This window comes from Dipodomys merriami, unplaced genomic scaffold, assembly GCF_024711535.1.
Source record: "Dipodomys merriami isolate MVZ:Mamm:240054 unplaced genomic scaffold, mDipMer1.0.p SCAF_35, whole genome shotgun sequence".
Lineage (NCBI taxonomy): Eukaryota > Metazoa > Chordata > Mammalia > Rodentia > Heteromyidae > Dipodomys > Dipodomys merriami.
This window is the reverse complement of record NW_027205048.1, coordinates 295,617-316,582: the sequence shown is the minus strand read 5'-3', so window position 1 is coordinate 316,582 and position 20,966 is coordinate 295,617. Positions and strand designations below refer to the sequence as shown.

The following is a 20,966-nucleotide window of genomic DNA, read 5'->3' as shown; positions in this document are numbered from 1 at the left end:
TTGGGAGATTATCAGGTTCCCTGTGTGATCATATTCATTGTGAGATCAATGTGAAGATCAGGTGAAGAAAGGCAATGGTTAAGTAGACCTGTCCTTTATATTTTTCAATTCTGCAAAAATACAATAAATTCTTGTCTGCATTCTGCCTCCTTCCTCCCTTCATTTTCCTATACCACTTCCCTTGGCCCCCAACCTACATACCCATGTACATACCTATTTTCTGGTATGTATTTTTGGGGGGCTTTGACTTAGTCTTTTAAAGAATTATACTATTTATGCTCTCCATAGTCTATTACACTTCAGTTAACTCATTTGTAGCCCTTTGTTTATCAACCAGTATGTTTACTTGTAGATTTTTAGGCACATTCTAGCTACCACAAATGAGGGAAACTATGCAACGTATGCTTCTCTAGGTTTGGCTTACTTCACTTAATATAATTTTTTCCAAGTCTTTCCATTTCCTTATGAATAATACAGTATCATTTTTCATAAGTGTGTAGAATCCCATTATTCCATATATATATATATATATATATATATATATATATATATATACACACACACATACATATATATCACATTTTTCATCCATTTATCAATTGAGAAGCATCTATCTGGGATGATTCCATATCTTGGCTATGGTAAATAATGCTGTGATGAACATGGTTGTGCTTATAGCTTTAGTTTTGTTTGTAATCTATTGTAGAGAAGCCCAGGAGTGGAATTTCTTGGTCATGGTAGCTCCATGTTTAGTTTTTTTGAGGAACCTCAATAATGCTTTCCAGAGTAGTTGAACAAACTTACATTCCTACTAGGTGTAATAGAATTCCATTTGGCAACATCCATGCCATCATTTGTTATTAGTTTTCTTGATATTGGCCATTCTAACTGGGGTGGTACTTCAATGTTGTTACAGCATAAGGCTAAAACAACCTGGGCTTAGAATGTCAGGTAATCAGGTAGCATGATGAAACAATTGAACATGACATTATTTTCTTTGGGGTCAAATGATTCTCAGAAGAGCTGTTATGGTGAAGCTGTACCTCCTTGCACTGTTCGGTTAAGCTCCCAATGTTTGCATATGCTTGAGGTGGGGTGTGGGCAGAGTCCAGGAACTGAAGAAAGAAGAAAAGTCCTCCTTAATTTTGATCAAGCAAATTACCAGGCATTTGTCCAGATAGGGTGACTAGGACAACAGTTTTCCAAATCATTTATAAGCTAAACAAGCAGTGAGAATCTGGCCTTATTATAGGTAAACAAGGCAGACATCTGAGATTTATCAAGCCATCTAGGGGAGGTGGCTCACGGCAGTAAGCCATCTCCCAAACACAAAACTGTGAGAGAATTTCTTAGGATTGGCTGTTTTCCAGGAGCACGGGCTTAGGCAAAGCTCAAAACCATCCGTTCTAATCTGAATCCTCTACAGAAAAGACAAACAAACAAAAGCAAAAATATCACACATTTTTTCTGGCTGAAGTGATTATTAATAGCAAGTTAAGAATATACTCAGGAACTTAAAAAGACAAAAGAGAGCACATCAGTCTCTGCGTGGTAAAGCAATGCCTTAGGCAATCTAGAGTTCAAAGTTGTCAGAAACAGAATCCCATCATAAACAGAGCTCTCCATGTTAGGAAGATAAGGGCACTGGCATTATTTTTTGTAGAAAAAATAGTTCTTTAGATTTTCTGATCATTTCACACCAGACCCAAAGTGATCCATTCAATGCATCTTCATAACTTGGTCAAACAGTATTATTGTCATCTCACAGTTGAGAAGCCCTGATTTCCTAGATAAGCAAAATGTCAGAAGTGAAAGGAAGCTTGAGTTTCTGTTCATATGTCAATTACGTTTTTCCTAGGTTGCCACTACTTCCTGTCACATGCCACCAGGCACTCCACTGGTACATGAGTTTCATGGCTAAAAACAAAGAGGGACCACCCAGTGCCAAGGGAATAAATTATGAAGGATTGGGCACAAGTCCGCTTACTCTCTGCAAATTGTTCCAATTTGCATGCTCTAAGCAGATAGGCTGGAAACACGTACTCAGAGAGATGGGGGTCTTTTTTTTTTTGCTTGTTATTTTAACTAAGACCCCTAACATCAGTCACAGGTCTTTATGGAACAATAACAACTTGCTTAAAAGCCATTTCCATTTTTAAACAATGGAAAGAACCAATCCATCACCACCCCCTTCTTGTTAACCTCAGTTACCAAAGAGATCAATAACCGTCCAGCTATTTTCACAGTTTGTCTTATTAGTGAGATGCTACACCGAATGGGGTTGCTTGGCTGGGGTGATTCGCCCCACAGTAAGCTGCCATGAGGCTGCTAATCATTAATGGAATGCTGTATGGTGGCAGTCAATTCAGGACCTAATTTGTCCCTACCTGCAGACATACTGCTTAGGGAAGTGAATTGTTTGTTTTCCCAAGAAGGTTCAAATTAAAAAGAATAATATATATGTGGAGCCTCACATCAAGAAGACTGAAAGTTCCTCAATCTCCTTTCTTGGGCCATTTTTTGGAGTTTTTCAGGTTACTGTAGTAACAATTTCCTTTTGGAAAAATGCAACTATGAATTTTCCTTTTCTAATCCTCTCCAGTAGAGAAAACCAGTTTAAATTGTTTGGGTGTAGGCTATCTCAAGGAGAGGGTACATCCTACAACCACAATTCTATGCAATAGTGCCATTAAAACCAGTCATAAAGAAGTTGCAGTAAGAGAAGAAAACAGTTTTGATGGCCTCTGAGCTTATTTAAATAACCCATGTTAGAGGCTTCCTTGTCAGCCTTTCAAGATGCCTTGCTTGTTAAATGAACCATGCTCTTTCTTAAAACAGGGCCTACGTACATACAGCCAGCCATCTGTATCCATGGATTCACAAATTTAACTTACTATAGATCCAAACTGAAGTTAAATTTGCATTTGTATCAACTATAGATTTCTCTTCTTGTCACTAACCTCTAAACAATATACCACAAAATCTGTTTATGCCATTTATAGCACATATATTATGTGAGGTAGTATAGAATGACATTGTCCCATTCGTAAGGAATTAGAAAGACTTGGAAAAAATTATTTTATGTGAAGTAAGCCAGACCCAAAGAAACATAGGCTGCATGGTTTCCATTATTTGTAATAACTAGAATATGCCTATAAATAGTTAATCCAATGGAGAGTAAAGGACAAATAATTATGCTTGGACATGATTAAACAGTGTTCTAAGCATTTGCACACTGAGAACAAAGGAGACAATTCTTAGGAGAGGATTGCAATGGCTCAATAGATATGTGTACATGACCATATAAAATGAGCTTATTGAAATGAACTCCAATAATTAGAAACAAGAGGTTTTTATTATTGTATTGTTTGAAATTATTTATTTTTTCTTCCTTTTTTCTCCTTTGTTTTATCCCTGTGGTAACTGTTTTTGATTTCTATACACTTTGACTTGTATGTAAGTTTATCTGATTTGGGGGAGGGAAGGGGCATCAAAGAAACAGTGGGACAAAGGGTGAACCAATTCAACAATAATACTCACTAGATACTATTCCAGAAATGAACTTTACAACTTGGTGGGAAGGGGAATCAGTCAGGAGAAAGTGGGAGAAAATGAAGGAGGGGGTAATACTGTTCAAAAAGAAATGTACTCATTATCTTACTTAGGTAACTGTAACCCCTCTGTACATAACCTTCACAATAAAATTTAAATTAAAAATGATTTAAAGTACCACAAAGGAAGTGCACAGGCGATATAGAAATACTGCACCATGATAATAAGGGAATTAAGCATTTGTGAATTTTATATTTGTGGGTGGAGATCCTGAAACCAATCCTCACAGATAACAAGGGACAATAATATTTTCTATCAACTTCTCCTTACCCATATTTGATCATTTAACTCTTTGTCTTTCTTGTATTGCTTTGTATGTGACTTTCCCTAGGATCCTGTCCTTTCTATCCACATTTAGTTAGCTGATGTTTTTAAGATGGACTTTGAACTTCTACAATACCTAAAGTTGCTTTTGTCATGACTCTTTTCTCTATTGGATTATAAACTTTAGGAAGAGATGATCATTTGTGTCTTACTACTCTAGTTAGAGAGTATGTTTGGTTTGGTGCCTGGCACCAAGTAATTACTTAAATGGAAGAAAGAATAGTTAAATGCATGCAAAAAAAGAAAGGAAAATGGTGAATAATATAGCAATGAATTTGGATGTGTAGGTGCCTTTATTGTATCCTGACTTGCAATCTTTGGATAAATGCCCAAGAGCAATATTGTTCTGTCATAGAGTACTTCTAGCTTCAGGTTTTCTTGAGGAATCTCCATACTGCCTTCCATAGTGGCTACACTAATTTACATTCCTACCAAATGTGTCTTTTTCCCAGCATCCTTGCCAGAATTTATCGTGGCTTATATATTTAATGATGGTTATTTTAAATGGAGGAAGGTGGTCTCTCAAGGTTCTTTGATTTGCATTTCTTTATGGCCAGAGATGGTGACCATTTCTTCATGTATTTATTGGCCATTTTTTTCTTTTCAGAAGTGTCTGTTCATATCCTTTGCCCATTATTAATCAGATTATTGATTAAGCCTTTGTTAGATGTATACCTGGAAAGATCTCCTCTACTATCTGTCTTTTTACCTTAGTAACTGTATCCTTTGTTGTGAAGAAACTTTTTGATACAAATCCCTTTTTAAACTTCACTCTCCCATTTGTTGAGTCCCAGGAATTCCTGAGTAGCCATGAATTTCCTGCCTATGTCAATCAGGTGCAAAGTTTCCCCTATTCTTTCCTGTCTTATGTTCACAGTTCCAGGTCTGCATTTGAGGTCATCGATTTATATTGAATTGATATTAGTACACTACTCACCATAGTCAAGTTATGGAAATAACCCAGACACCCTACAACTGATGAATGGATCAAGAAAATGTGGTATATGTACAGTATAATTTTTTGGTTCTTCCCCCAGGAAGAATAATATTTTTTCATTGGCAAGAAAATGGATGGACCTGGAAAAATTATGTTCAGTCAAGTAAATCAGGCTCAGAGAGTCAAATGATGAATAAATTATCTCATATATGGAAGTTTGATCTGAAATTGAAACACATAGGAATATTTGCATATATACATAATCAAATCAAAGGTTTATGTGGGGGTGGATATCCATGGTGTAATCCCTTTGAACAATGAACAGACAGTTTAACAAAATGAATACCAGGAACCTGAAACGTGTCTGATGGAGGAGGGGATTGAGGAGAGAGGGGTGGATGAGGAGAGAGAGGAGTGGTGGGAAAATATAATCTTAACACTTAATGTACAAATGTAAAAATGGAACTAGAAAACTTGAGGGGTTAGGTATGTTTGGGATAGATGGGAAGAGAGTACTGGAAGGGATAAACTGATCAAGAGGCATGGTACACACGCATTGACATGCTGACCCCTTTGTACAACAAATGATTTTTGTTAATAAGGAACAAATGAATGAATACATGTGTTCATAATTAGCCAAACAAGTAAATATTAAGGAATATAAAAGTATCTACCTTCTCATTCATTGCCTAATCCTCAACTCTGTACTCCCTTAGCTTTTCACAAGGTTTCCTGATGCCAGATCGTTGGCCAACCTCTTTGCCACATTAGAGTTGGTGGGTCTCCAACTGGACACTGAGCTCCTGATTAATTAATGCAATTACACCCTATCCTTATTCACACTGAAGCTGTAAGACTCATCTCCCTCAGGAAGTCAATGCTTACAACAAATGGCGTTCATGAAGTAAGTTTTATGATTTTCCAATAGAGGAGCTAAATGTCATCATTGATATTAACATTCCGGTAAATTAACTCCTTTTAATTACTCACCATGGTAGAGGGGAGTGGAAACACAGACAATGCACTTACAGTCTAGTCTTAAAATGTAAAGAGAAGCAAGAAAACCATTAGACTCATCTATGCTATGTGCTTAGCTATGTGCCGCAACTGTGTGTGCTTCTGCCTGACCTTGACCTTCATATTGCAGGTAAGGCCTTTGCAGAAGGGAGGTGCCTCAGAAGAGACTGATATCAAAGCCAGCACTGGATTTGGACCACTCACAGGAAATCAAAGCTCATGCCTGGAAGACTGCTGAGAGGAGAATGTAAAACCCAGGTTCAGCAACATCAGCAATGGTCAAACCACTTAGGAGTAAGTCAGATTCAATGCCAGCAGTTAGGCTTCTTACAACCAGGGTTCCAGGGCCCCCCACAGTCTCTAAGGCAGCTCTCAAACCCAGGCTTTGTCTAGCAGGAGTCAGTACGGCAGGGGGTGCATGCAGTACCTTTGGCAAGGAGTACTTGGGCAGCTTTATCTGAGCAAAGGCCTCTCTTCGATAGGACACGTAGTAGCTGGCTCTTCCACCTGTTGTTACCTAGATCGAAGGGGAAATATAAAGATCAGAAGGGGCTCTCAGATCATGGAACAAATTGGGAAGTACTGTCCATTCCATCACCAGCTGCAACAGGCTCCTAATTGTCTTTTCGAGAATATCCTTTGCTGACTTTGAGTCTCCAGTCCCCTGACACCCTGTGTTGCTCTCATGTCATGTTGATCAAACAGTAAGTTAATGATTATAACAGTCTCTCCCCCTGGCTCTTTTCTTGGTGAGAGCTGGGACTGATTCTGCATTAGGTCATCATGCTTTGTGTCAGGTGCATACCTAATAAGTATTTCCAACTGAAAGCAATTTATTGACCAGGACTGTTCTCCTGATCTATTTGTTCTGTCTTTTTATTTTAAACATTTTTTTTGTTCATCTATTGCAACCATGCCATAATTGTCAAAGGTATTTTTGTTTGGATCTGCCTAATCATTACTGTTCAAAACTCTTATTATTTTGAAATGTAATTTCACTTGTGATTTGAATATACTTTTTTCCTTCCATATCAGCAGGAACATATTGATTCGTTCCAGGGACGCATTGCTTAAGGGCATATGTTTGGAGGGAAAAACAAAAACAAAAAACAAAAACCTCCAGGTTTGAAATTCGGAAACGCTGGGTTTCAATCTCGTAGTTAAGGCCATTAGGAACGAGCCCTTTCACTTCATTTGGAAAAAGGATGGAATCTTAGATGAGTTGGAAACCACTCCAAGAAATGATCCTTTGGCCTTGGCACACTGAAAAGTCCTGCCAACGTGGCACAGCGCTGCAGATGTCTGCTCTCAGCCCAATTATCCTAACTCGGGGGAAATTAATATTCACAGGAGAAGAAAACACAGCCTGTTCTGCAAAAGAGAGAAAAAAAAAGCAAGACAACAATAGCAGCCAGGCTGCTGTGTTGAGGAGGCAATTACCAAGAGGAACATGCTCCATTCTCACTGAGGCCCCAAGCACAGGCTGTGGAGACTGGCCAGTCCGCTCACTCCCATCCAAACCTGGCACCCATCCACAGCAACTGTTGGGAGCAGAAAGGTGCAGCATCTCTGCGGAACACTAGGCATTGGCCCATCCCTCAGAGAGATGGCCTCACCCATGGCTCCACCCACTCCACATAGCAGAGATGGGAAAGGGGCAGGGGAAACTCAAGGAGCAGTGACTGCAAGCTGTTCCTTTGGGTAGATGTCACAATCAGCACCAAGGCAGGATCCTGCAGAAGATCTGGCTAGAAAGGAAGGGGAGAGGTGTCGTTTGTTTTGTTTTGTTTTGTTTGTTCTTTTGGTGATGTTTCACCAAGTCGGTCCCTGATCTCTGTTTTCTAATTAGAATTAGTCTTGTAGTGCAGGACTTTTATTTTTGCATGGCTAAGACACCCGCTATGAACTTAGGTTGTTTGTATTGGCTTCGAAGTGAGTATTGACATATTAAGATCAATTGGTGAGTGAGAAGATTTTTCTTCTTTTTAAAATAAGCCTCTTCAGCATTGAATGAAAATGCAGTCCTACTTTCCCTCCCCACAAATGAGGGAGGCGGTAACAAGTTGAAGAAGAAATGTACTTCCTACCTTACTTATTTAACTGTAACTTCTCTGTCCATCACCTTGACAATAAAATTTAAAAATATATAAAAAATGCAGTCCTTAGATCAGGACACAAACACCATCATATTTTTCATGATCCTTTTTTTTATCAGTTTGTTTTATATGGTTTTATTTTTAACTCTAAAGTCAACACATGAAAAAATACACAAAGAAACATGTAAACATTCCTACCAAACCACAAGCAAAGATTGATATTTTTAAATTTGAGACTGCATCAGAATCACCTGGAAATCTCATTAAAAACTTAGACAGCTGTGCCTTAGCTATGACTGAATGGTGCTGGGCAGAGCTGTAAGAATTTGCTGTTAAGATTCCAGGTGAGGCTGATAGAGTTGATCTGCAGACCACAGGTTTAATAGTCATTGACATGAACCTCTATGTTCTTCTTCTGTCCTGGAGCCCTGCCTCCTGCCCAAATGTAACTCATTTCCTGATTTCTGTATTAACAACGATGATAAACTTTTTTATTCTGGTGAAATGCAATAAGCACAACAACTAAACCTTATCCATTTCTAAATGTACAATTCATCATACTTAGTACATTTATAATGTTGCCAATCCTCTCCTCTATTTTACTCTAAAACATTTTTATCACTCACAGAAGACTCAGTGCCAATGATAAAGTTTTTAAGCCCTCTGAATACATCTTCTGGCCATTTGTCATATGCTTAAAATCCAGTTGTCTACAGAACACACTCAGCATCACTAATCATACCTTAGGAGAACTCAGTCAGTATCTTGGGAAGGCACACCCCCTTCCTGAATGCTAGACAGAGCTCATCAATTAGTATCTCTTTCTCAGCAAATTCTAGCTACCTCGAAAAGAAACAAGATGGCAGCCCCACCCTCTTGTCAGCATCTCCTGTCAGCACTGGCCTCTTGTCAGTACCATAAGCAGGGCTGCCTTCATTACAGTTTCTAGTCACCAGGGTCTGAAGGAGAACAGTGTGGTCCCCTAGCTAAGGTCAACTGCTCCACAGCCTTGCAACTCAGCTCAGCCATACCTATTATATATCTGCACATTCACAGGCTCTCTCTTTCACAAACCCTCACACAAATTAGGAGGACTGGTGCTTGAGTAATAAGCATGGAAATTATGCTTCCTGGGGGAAAGGAGTGGGAAAGGTGGGGCAGGGAAGGGATGGTAGGAGAAAAACAAAGGAGGGAGTAACAATGTTCAACAAGAAATGTACTCATTACCTTACTCATGTAATTGTAACCCCTCTGTATAGCATCTTTACAATAAAATAAAATTAAAAGAAAAAGAAATTATGCTTCATAGTATCATGGAATGATTTAAAAAACATGAATGGGTCAATGAACACCAGGCAACCAGGGCTTCTCCAACTACATCTGTTATTACAGAATCTTGCAGATAATATCAAAATAGCTCCTTCTATTCTTCCTTTGTTCAGACCATATTCCTTTCTGTACCTGCCAAAACTCAACTCATGCTTTAAACCTCAGTACAAATCTAATGTCCATGAAAGGGTTTTCGGGGAAATGGAGCTGTAGTTCAAAGTGGTAGACTGCTAACCTTGAACACAAAAGCTCAGGGATATCTCTCAAGCCCGAAGTTCAAGACCCATGACTGACAAAAAGAAAAGAAGGGGTGGGGGGCTGGATACCACCATTTCATTGCAACTGGTCCCATCAATCAACATGTGAATTTTGTTCTTTCCATTTCTATGGCACATTCAACATTTACTTTGTGGAATAAGTGTTTCTATAAATTGTTCTTCCCTGTCTTATTACAACTTGGTAATCTTGTTCCTAGACAACATTATTGCTATTGTTTGTTTAGGTCCCGTCCAAAATGTATGTTAAAATTTAATCCCTAATTTCATAAATATTAAGAGGCAGCACTTTTGAGGAAGTGATTGAGCAATGCAGGCCTTTCCCTAGCGAAGGAATCCGTGTTTTATAAAAGGACTAGAAGAAACTCCTAGATTCTTTTTTGCCCTCTCCACTATTGATTTAGGGCACAGAGTGAAGGTGTCATCAGGCAGGGAGCTCCCAGAGACTGAACCTGCCTGGCTCTCATCCTGGATTTCCCAGACTCTATGGGAACTGGGAGAAATATTTTTTTTACTGTTTACAAAGTACTCACTCTAAAATGTTTTGATACAGAAGCAGAACCAACTTCTGAACGAGAAGTTGGTACTAAGAAGTAAGGGATTGCTATAACAGATACCAAAATATGTGGAAGTAGCTTGGAAGTGGAGTAATGGAAAGAAGCTGGAATCGTTTTAAGTGAATGCTACAAAAAAGCCCGCATTGTCACTTGTGGAGTGTTCTGGAGTGACTCAGCAGATGACTCAAGAAGAAAACTACATTCCCCTTAGAGATTATTTAAAATGTTTCTGATCACAATGATGGTATAAATACAGATGGTGAAGGCCATGCTAATTGAGGTTTAGATGAAGGGTGTAGAAAACTATAGGAAAGGCCATTCTTAACTATCAACCAGAAAAATAACTTGGCTGAACCCTCTACATATTCTAATACATTGTGGAAGGCAACAATTATAAGCCAAGAGCTAGAATATTTGGTGGGAGAAACAGAGACATTCAGGTGCAGCCATCTTCAAGGTCCCATTGCTAAAAAGACACCAATATGTAACTCTTGCCTAGAACACTTGCTGACAGTGAAACAAAAAAATCACATGGTACAGTGTAAGTACATTAAAAAAACAGTAAGAAAGATAAAACCACTTGTGTTGGTCGGTATCTTGGGGTTCATTTCGCTTAGCATCATCTTATATGGTCATAGGTACATAGCTTTTGAACTTTTTTGCTTGTCCTAGACATATACTAGTTATTGCAAATAAGGGAAACCACAGGACCTATGTTTCTTTGGGCCTGGCTTACTTCACTTAATATAATTTTTTACAAGTCTTTCCATTTCCTAACAAATGGGGCAATGTCATAGAGGCATAGAATTCCATTGTGTATATATACCACATTTTCTTGATCCATTAATCTACTGAGGGGCACCTGGGTTGGTTTTATATCTTAGCTCTGGTGAATAATGCTGTGATAAACATAGTTGTGCTGGTAGCTTTAGTATAGACTTGTGAATTTTTTGTTTCTTTTGTATGTTCTTCCCCCATGGTATAACCCCTGTTTTTACCGTATTTGATTCCAGTATCCTGAATCTTGTTTATACATTTTTCTACTTTGGGGAGGGGAAGGGAAATAACAAAATGCTGAAATAAGGATATAGTTTGACCCATTGTAACAATGAGATGCACAAGACACTAAGTTGAAAATGAATTTTACAACTTCAGGGGGTAGGGGAGGGAGGAGTTGGGGAAGTGGGGAGGGAAGGAATGGTAGGGGGGAAAGGAGGAGGTAACAATGCTAGATAGGAAATGTACTCATTTTCTTACTCATGTAACTGTAACCCCCTCTGTACAGTATTTTTACAATGATTTTTTTTTAAATTGCTGACAGTGGAACTCTAAACCATGAAAACTTCCAGGTGGGCTGTAGTAAGTGTCATGGATATGGGCTATCCTGGAGCCTGCCCTGGGATCTCCTCTCTAGCCTCAGTGTTCTCAAAGGCAGGAAGTAAAGTCAAAGAAGATTATTTTCAGCCTAAACTTTTTCTTTTTCTTTTTATTATCTTTAAGTAATTGTACAAAGAGGTTTCTATTCAACATGTCATTTATGAGTACAATGTATTGAATCCTTATCAATATGAAGAGTATTCTATCTTAGCAATAAATCTTAGGAAAAGGTTATAGGTAAGTTATAGAAACAGTCACTTATTTTACTGTAGACTCCATTTAAGGACTACCCATGCATATGAAATCATAAATGTTAATATTAAAAGACAAATTCAAGAAAATGGTTAATAGTAGGAGACATTAGGTGGGTAATATTTGAGAGCTCTCTCTAATGTATTTGCAACTTCTCTATTTATCTAAAACACAAAGGTGATTATAGAAGAAAATAAATTACTCCAAAACTAAAAGGTTCATCCAAATAAACATGAAACAGTTCAGGGAATCAGAACCAAACTTCTGACAATTTTACCAGATTCAGGTCTTCTTTCCTTCTTTTGCACATTTATTTATATATTCCATACAGACAGGCTCCCTTATATCTGGTAAGAGATTGGGGCTGACATCTTACTCCTGAGAAGAATGGCTAGGTTGATGGCTGCTGGTTTGTAGTTCCCTGTTCAAATGCAGTATAGATAGAGACATGATTGCTCTGTGATCAGCCCCAAATTTTAGTGTTGTTTACCGTGTTCAGCTCTAGACTTACTTGAAATCCATTATTACTTTCTTCTTTCCTGTTTCTTTGGGACTAGAAATGCCTGTGCTATTCCTGTCCCCAAATTGTATTTCATCATCATTCAACTTGTTTTAGTTCAAGATCTCATGAGCACAAGTACAGACCAATTTGACAGAGACAACTCATATTTTGAATTTAACCAACATAGAATATTGAAGATATTGAAATAAGACTTTGGTTTAGACTTTATTACCTAATGATGGCACAAGACATTAAGGGTTAGGGCTGGAGCATAGCTCAAGTGGTAGAGCATTATCTGAGCAAATTCAAGTCCCTAATTTCAAACCCTGGTATCACACACACATACACACACACACACACACACACACACACACACACACACACACACACACACACACACACACACACACAGAAACACATTATGGGCTACTGAGGTGCCATGAATGTCTTTTGGAAGAAGGACATTTATTGAAGTGGTGGCAAGAGTGGAATGTTATGGTTGGAATTTTGTTATTCCAAAAATTCATGTTAAAACTTCATCTTCAAGGGACCAGTATTAAGGGTAGGGTGTTTTAAATGGTTAAGCTCTGAAGATTGCTTCTCTTTTTATTTTATTTTATTATTATTGTGAAAATACCATACAGAGGGGTTAAAATTACATGGGCAAGATAGTGAGTGCATTTCTTATCAAGCATTGTTGCCTCCTCCTTTGTTTCCCCTTACCAATGCTTTTCCATCTCCACCTTCCCACCCCCACATCCCCCTACCACTCCCAGCCCCACCCTCCCAGCCCCCACCCCACCAAAGTTGTAAAGTCCGTTTTTTGACATAACATCTTGTATACCTCATTGTTGTAATGGGTCCACCTGTAACCCTATTTAAAGAGTTTGTTTTTTCCCTTCCCCACCACAAATTATATCAACATCAAATACAGTGAAAGCAGGGCTTATACCTTGGGGAGGTACATACAAAGCAACAAAGAAATCATCTTATAAATATGTTGGAAACAATTGCAAGAAAAAAAAATATTTGAATCCCTCAAAGACTCCACATAGAGCTCCCATATGACCCATCAATCCCACTTTTGGGCATTTACCCAAATGATCACAAATAAGACCACACTAAAGCTACCAGCACAACTTATGTTTATTGCAGCATTATTTACCATAGTTAAGCTATGGAACCAACCCAGATGCCCCTCAGTAGATGAATGGATCAAGAAAATGTGGTATATATACACAATAAAATTCTATGCCTCCATAATAAAGAATGACATTGCCCCATTTGTTAGGAAATGGAAAAACTTGGAAAAAATTATATTAAGTGAAGTAAGCCAGGCCCAAATAAAGATTGCTCCTCTTTTAAGGTATTAGGGCACACACACATACACACACACACACACACACACACACACACACACACACACACACACACACACACACACACACACACACACACACACACACACACACACACACACACACACACACACACACACACACACACACACACACACACACCAGGAAGCTAACTGGGCTCTTCTTTTCTACCCTCCCCCGCATCCATTTTGCCTTGTGAAAACACAATGATGAAGGTGTCATCTAAAAAGCAACACATAGCCCTTACCAGGCATGAAGTTGGCTATACCTTGGTCTTAGAATTCCTAGCCTCTAAATCTATGAACAATAAATTTTAATAAATTTCATCCTCGGTCAGTTTCTCACAGTAAAGAGATTAACAGAGCTAATCTCTTGGTAGATGTATATCACAATAAAAAGGATGATGAAGGGGCTGGGAAGTGGCTCAGTGGTAAAGTGCTTGCCTCGCATGCATGAGGCCCTGGGTTCAATTCCTCAGCACCACATAAGTAGAAAAAAAAAAAAAAGCTGGAAGTGGCGCTGTGGCTCAAGTGGTAGAGTGCTAGCCTAGAACTGAAGAGCTGAGGGACAGCATCCAGGCCCCATGACTGGCAAAAAAAAAAAAAAAAAAAAAAAAAAAAAAGATGATGAAGCAGCTAACATTTGTTGAGTTTACTAACCCTGCTTGAAACTATCCATAAAAATGTTTTAGTTAATTCTCACAAACATAGAATCCCTATAGAACCTATAAGGCTAAATGACTTGCCTACAACAAGAGAAATTTGAATCTCCAAAATTTCTTCCTCTCAAGTTATATTTTTATTATCTGTAAGTAGTTGAATGAAGGAGTTACCTCTCAACAAATCAGTTTATGAATATAATGCATCTTGATCAATGTCATTTCTTTCATCCAAAGTTTGTGTTACCCTAGCTCATTTAGAAGAGTTGTCTGTTTTACTCACTATAACAATACAAAGTATTTCCTTGATTTTAAGATCCTTTAAAATAAACACATATATAAAGCTCTGTAAGTGAAATGTGCAGGTATGAATGTTTCTCATTCTATTCTAGCTTTACAAGTCACAACTGAAAACCTAGAAGTATCAACCAATTTGTCCAACATTTTCAACCAATTTGTCCAGTCTTTCACTGTTATAGCTATAAAGCAAACTTGAGCTCCTGTAATCCCAAATACACCTGAAATAAACATACACCCACAGAGTCAGGTACACAACAGAGGTTAATAATTACTGACTGAGTCATGGATTATTTGATTTAATCATTGTGTCAAGATCAGACTGTAGTTGTAATGAAGAGCTGTTTCTTCCTGCTTAGTCCCAGATGTTTTTTTGTTTTGTTTTGTTTTTTTCCAAATAGAGGCTTGAGCACACTTTCTCTAGAGCAGACTCCTCCCAGTGCTAGGGAGACACCAAGGTGACATATTTGCTTCCTCTCTGCCATTATTTGTGTGACTCTCTGGCAACCATACAAGGAGGGAATAAAGTTTAGTGACTATTAATCTATTTTGATGAACTTTTCTCTTCCTTATGAGCAAATTTGCTGGCACTGTAAATCCCACAGATTATTACCATGCTCCCTTTTGGTGACACCTTTTATTTTACATTTGATGAATGTCATCCAATTATTTGCTCTGGACCCATCTGTCATGCTAAACACAGAATTAGCTAGGTCTTTTCCTGCTAATGACTGGCTCGTTAATCTGACTTTTCTAGATTTCCATTTTTACAGGTTTAATTGGGCTCCTGGCCAGTGAAAATGATTCCTTTGAACAAATTTGTTAGCCATTAAACATGTCTGTTTCTTTTCCCTTGTACCTACACTTGCTGGGACCAAACCTAATCTGACACACCCTTTATTATTTTCATTAATCTGATTTCTGAATGATGATTTTCCATGGAGGACAAAGGGAACTCTGCCTTCTCTACATGAACATCAAAGCCTTCCAGTCATTTCCAATGTCCCTTTCAGGATCTCAAAAATCTAAATGTTTTCTGCCAAAATTGGAAAAACGGGATGGAAACTATTATTTTGTGTGCCAGTGTTATATTGAATGCTTTATTTTCATGTTACAGACTATGTATCAACAATAATAATTGCTGTCAGGGTTAGTTGTATTAATAACAACACTAGTACCCTAGGAGGTAAAGTTATTAGTAACAGAAAACATTTTCACAAATTTAATGTGTCAAGTACTGTTCTTCTGTGTTCACTCGCCTTATATCTTATGCTAAAATGAGGATATTATATAGAAGGAAGTTATACAATATACTTAAAGTCACAGCCAAAATATCATTGGGCTGGATTTTAACCCATGTTTACTTGGCTTTTAAAACTTGTGATCGGGGGCTGGGAAGGTGGCTCAGTGGTAGAGTGCTTGCCTTGTATGCATGAGACCCTGAGTTCGATTCCTTAGCACACTTAAGCAGTAAAAGCTGGAAGTGGCACTGGGGCTCAAGTGGTAGAGCGCTAGCCTTGAGCTGAAGAGCTGAAGGACAGTGCCCAGGCCCAGAGTTCAGGCCCCATGACCAATCAAAAAAAGTCCCAAAAAACAAAACAAAACAAAACTTGTTATTAAATACAGTCATTATATTCAGTGTATGTTATGTAAAAGTTGAACTATGTAAAATGAGGGTGGAGATGGGAAGGGGAATAACGGAGGGGAAAGTTGGAAGGAGTGACATTGTTTGGTATGCATTGTATTCATAACCCGACTTACGGAACTGTAACCTCTTTGCACAGCTACTGAAAAATAAAACTTGAAAACCGACAAACACACTCCAATATCTCAGGCTGTTAGGGATCCAGACTTCTCTGTGGAGAGAAATGTAGCTCATGTCATTCAACTTGTATTTTCCCAAAGAAGATGCCCACCAACAAGCCAGATCTTTCTGTGTGAGCACTCCTGTCAATTTCTCAGCCCAGAGAAATCAATGCTCTATTGTTGCACAGAAGTGAATGGTGCTGCTATAGGAATTTGTGAGTAAGAAAGACTACAGTGGAAATAAATCTGGCTTATATACAAGAAGAGCTGTCTTCACAGGAAATGGCATTTAAAAGTTTTCTACTTAGAAGACCAAACTGGGTCCAATAGGATCTGTCTAAATCAAGAAAAATGACCACCTTTCCAGTCATACTTTGGCTGCCTCACACGCAGCCTTTCAATGTTTCCTCCTCCTTATAAAAAAGGGAAAGAAAGAGTCAGGCTGTTATGATGCATAATTAACTTTTCCAATTTCTTTGCTCATTAATTCTATTCAAATTATTTGAAATAAATCCTGATGTTGTTAGGTCTTCCTCTCCATTTCTACCTACATAATTCCTTCAAAGATCACATTTCTTTTTTAAGAACAAAGAAACAGTCTACTGACTACATATTTACACCTATAGTCCCAGCTTCTGAGGAGAGTGAGACAGGAGGATTGCTTGAACCCAAGAGTTTAAACGCATTCTACTTGGCATAGAGAGACCCTATGTGTGTGGACAAACGGCCATAGTGTCAACAAACAAACATTGCTATAGTTACAGCACTTACCAGAATGGCCCTGCACTCAAGTTTAAGTTGCATCTACCAACTCGTGTTCATTTTCTGGAACAACTTTACTAAGATACCACTGTATGTATCTGAATCAGAACTGTGGCACACCATTTAGAACAACATGGCATCCTCTGAACAAACAAGACATCTCCTCTGCCAGACTGTTTGACTTTGAATTTAGTGTTTGTCTAACTGATATTAGCTCATAGTATACTCCAGAGGCTCTGTGATATTAATGTAATACACAGTTTTATCTCTCTGTGTCAGAAAAGAGGAGGAGTCTATTATGTACCATGGTTGCATGGTATTACAGATAACCTTCCTTAGAAACAGATTTGTACCATTCTGTGTTAACAGAATGGTGTGACAAAGGACAAGCGGGAACCAATTCAGCAGCGATATACAAAGACAATATGTGGGAAATGATCTGTGCAACTTCAGGGATTCGGGGGAGACATAGGAGAAAAATGAGGGAAGGGGTAACAAGATTGACAAGAAATGTACTTATTACCTTACTTGTGCAACTGTAACCCCTCTGAACATCACCTTGACAATAAAAAACAGATTTGTACATAAAAGATTTTATTGCTACCCAAACACAGTAGCCCCAAAATAGCTTTACAAAGAGCATATTTGGGATAAGATAGTTAACACTGACACTGATAGTGACACTGATAGTTGACACAATATTGTGTTGTGTGTATGTGTATATATATATGTGTGTGTGTGTGTGTGTGTGTGTGTGTGTGTGTGTGTGTGTGTGTGTGTGTGTGTGTGTGTATGTGTATGTATGTGTAGGGGTGGGAAGTGTTAGAAGGAAGATACACACTGAGCTCACCAGTGAACTTGTTGGACAAAAATTCATGAAGAAAAAAAAAACTAACAACTTCATCAGTCCTGTCAAGCAACTTTTATGAGACTTCACTGCTTACTTGGAATGTCAGTAAGGCAGAGAAAAAGTGTGAGTTGGAAAAACCACAGAACAAAGAATTTGTGTCTTGACAACATGCACTACTAGAAGTAGTACTATTCCTGACTCTTGCCATATTTCATCAATGTTGGAAGTGACTCAATCAGTTTCCTATTACCTATTTTCCATCAGGACTCATCCTCAAAATTTTAAGCATTAGAACACATCAGTTGGGATCCAAGAATGTTTTTGAATCTGATTTCTACTGGTTTGATGATTTTGGACAAATAATTTTAACTATCCTAATTTCCTCTTTTGAAAATTAGATCCAGTGCTATTATCAACCAACAAATATTCATGAAGACTAAATGTGATAGCAACTAGAAAGAGCCTGCAGCTGATACACAATAAGTTGCTCACCACATATTACCTGTACCTTCAGAACAAGTAGAGACATCTGCTCTAGTTAAGCACCGTAGAGGCCTTATGAAGACTGACCGTGGTAATGATGCAGCTTGCAGGTATCAGGGTCTTGGGGAAGCCAAGATGGCTACCTGATCATGACAGATCATAAGGAATTTTTGGAACAGATTACATGTAAAGACTATGCAGCCAAAGTGTTTTGTTTTGTTTTAGCTTCTTTTGACTATAGATTTACCACTAAAGGCTACAAGTCTCACCTTTGAGTTCTGGCTCACAAGACTTCGAAGAAAGAGTAGGACTTTTTGAGATGGCCATCTGATGGTCAAAATGGAAGACCTTTGCCACTCCTCTTCTAGGTGTGTATTGGAGGTAGAAGCATGAAAAGACAGAAATAAGTACAGAAATAACAATGGCGAGAGGAAAATTTGAATTTTCCTACTGGAGTCTGACACTTGGGGATATCTGAAAACTCCCAAGTAATTTAACAAGGCCTAAAATCTAGACAGTTGACTATAAATAAAGACGAGAGAGGTTCATACAGAATATGAAAGGCACTATCCATGACATTCCTGAACAGGACTGTTCAAGCTTGCTATTAAAACACCTCCCTCCTTTGGGTCTCCAAAATGGTTCTGTTCCTTGTGGTATGTGTATGTGGACACAAATTCTTTGTAAGAGATAAAATTAAGGGTTATAGATAATATTACAAGGAATCCAGTTGAGGTAATATTTCAACACTTATGTAAGTAAATCATCTTCATATACCACATAGCTGATTTCCTCTTTTATAATTGGGCATGACGAGGTCCAATATTTGAGTTAAATCTGCCTAAACTAAATACTGACTTCTATCATTTCTATAGCATCCCAAAACTTCTGAAATAAAAACAGGAGGTGGAAAAGGGGAAGACAAGGGTAGTGACATTTCTGACACCTGTAGGCTTTATTTTCATCTCAGATATTTATTTATCATAGAACTTCAGACAGGGTGTCTAATCTTTGGAAATATGTTAAAATAATGTTATATATTATTAAATATTGTATATTTATACAATCATATTGTTTATATATTATATAGTATTATATAGTTCATTATATATAAATTGAATTATTTATAATATATATATATATATATACAGATAGAAAAGTTGAATTAGTCACAGTAACCCTTTTCATATGGGATCTTGGGAGTAACTAAATGTAATAAAATGTTCACTTGTAACTTTAACTATGCTATAAAAATGCAAAAGAGAAGGACTCTGTGACAGTCCTGTGATGTACCTTTGGATCCCACAGCGTTTAGACGCTGATGCAGTTATGGTCTTGTTAACAGAGTGAGGCACTGAATCTGCTCTACCTATGCACAGAATGAAGGGCTGGTGGCAATAGGAACTTAAAACCGTGAAGTGAAAAGAATGGAAAACTACCAAGCAGAAGCCTTTCCAGCCACCAGGGATGAATGGCAGGTGCACATAGCTGCTTAGAGAATAATTAATTTGTTGATAATTTTGAGACATTTTAAGCATCCTGAAATGGCCAAGCAAACAAAATCACTAATTTTTCTGGAGAAGTAGGGATGCATCTTCGGGACATGGGATTTCCAAATGGCTGGACCCGCAAGAGAGAAAGGCAGAACTTTGCCAACATGGGATTTGCACTCCTCATGCGCACATTTCAAGACTGCAGTATATGGATTGAAACCATCTGTCAGACTGTTTCTCAGGCAACACTATCACCTCCCTGAGAGAGCAACAAATATTTGTGAAATACCAATTGATACTTCTAGTGGTCTCTCCATTGTATTCCCTATGTCAAGCCCCTCTTGTGTTCCACCAGCTCAAGCATCGTAATAGGTGCAGGTTACATGCCCTGTCGTCTCTAGCAATGGCTCTATGCAGGAGGTTTTGTGCATTCCTACTTGACTGGTGAGTTAAGTAATGTATAGAAGACAATCAGCTCTAAAGTTGAAGAGTCCACATTGACACTTGGGTTTCTAACTCCTGACAAAGTCGATTATGTCGTTTAGCCTTGAATGAGTATAAAGTATCTACTCTGGAACCTTTCCAAAGCATGGCTAGTTCTAGAACAAGCTAGACAGAGACCCTCCATCAACAAATTTCACAGGGGCTTGTATGAAGTTCTTTCCCAACCCAGTTTCTCAGTAATCTTCATTTTTTCTTCTTCTGATTCATACAGATCTTTCTTTATGGCCCTCTTGTGGTTCTTACTAGCTTTTGCCCTGAATTATGGAATGCTGGTCCATCTTGCTGAACTGTAGTGACTGTGGAGGCAGAGAATAAGTCTTATCCATCTCTAATCCTCTGTCAGTACCCAACACCCAGAGCTGAAAGCTGTTCAGTAATCGATTCTATGAGTTTTCTTTACTATTATCTAAGTTTTATTTTATCGGGGCATGACCCGGCAAATGAGGTTTACTTACA

General features: G+C 38.2%; 1 protein-coding gene across 1 annotated transcript in view; it reads right to left on the bottom strand.

The window, feature by feature from the left end:
- Sorcs3 (sortilin related VPS10 domain containing receptor 3) overlaps positions 1-20,966 on the bottom strand; it is a 415,789-nt gene that overhangs the window by 113,228 nt on the left and 281,595 nt on the right. The window contains exon 8 of the mRNA XM_069987921.1: positions 6,318-6,407. Coding sequence (XP_069844022.1) covers positions 6,318-6,407 — 90 coding nt within the window. The remainder of the gene's footprint in view (positions 1-6,317; positions 6,408-20,966) is intronic.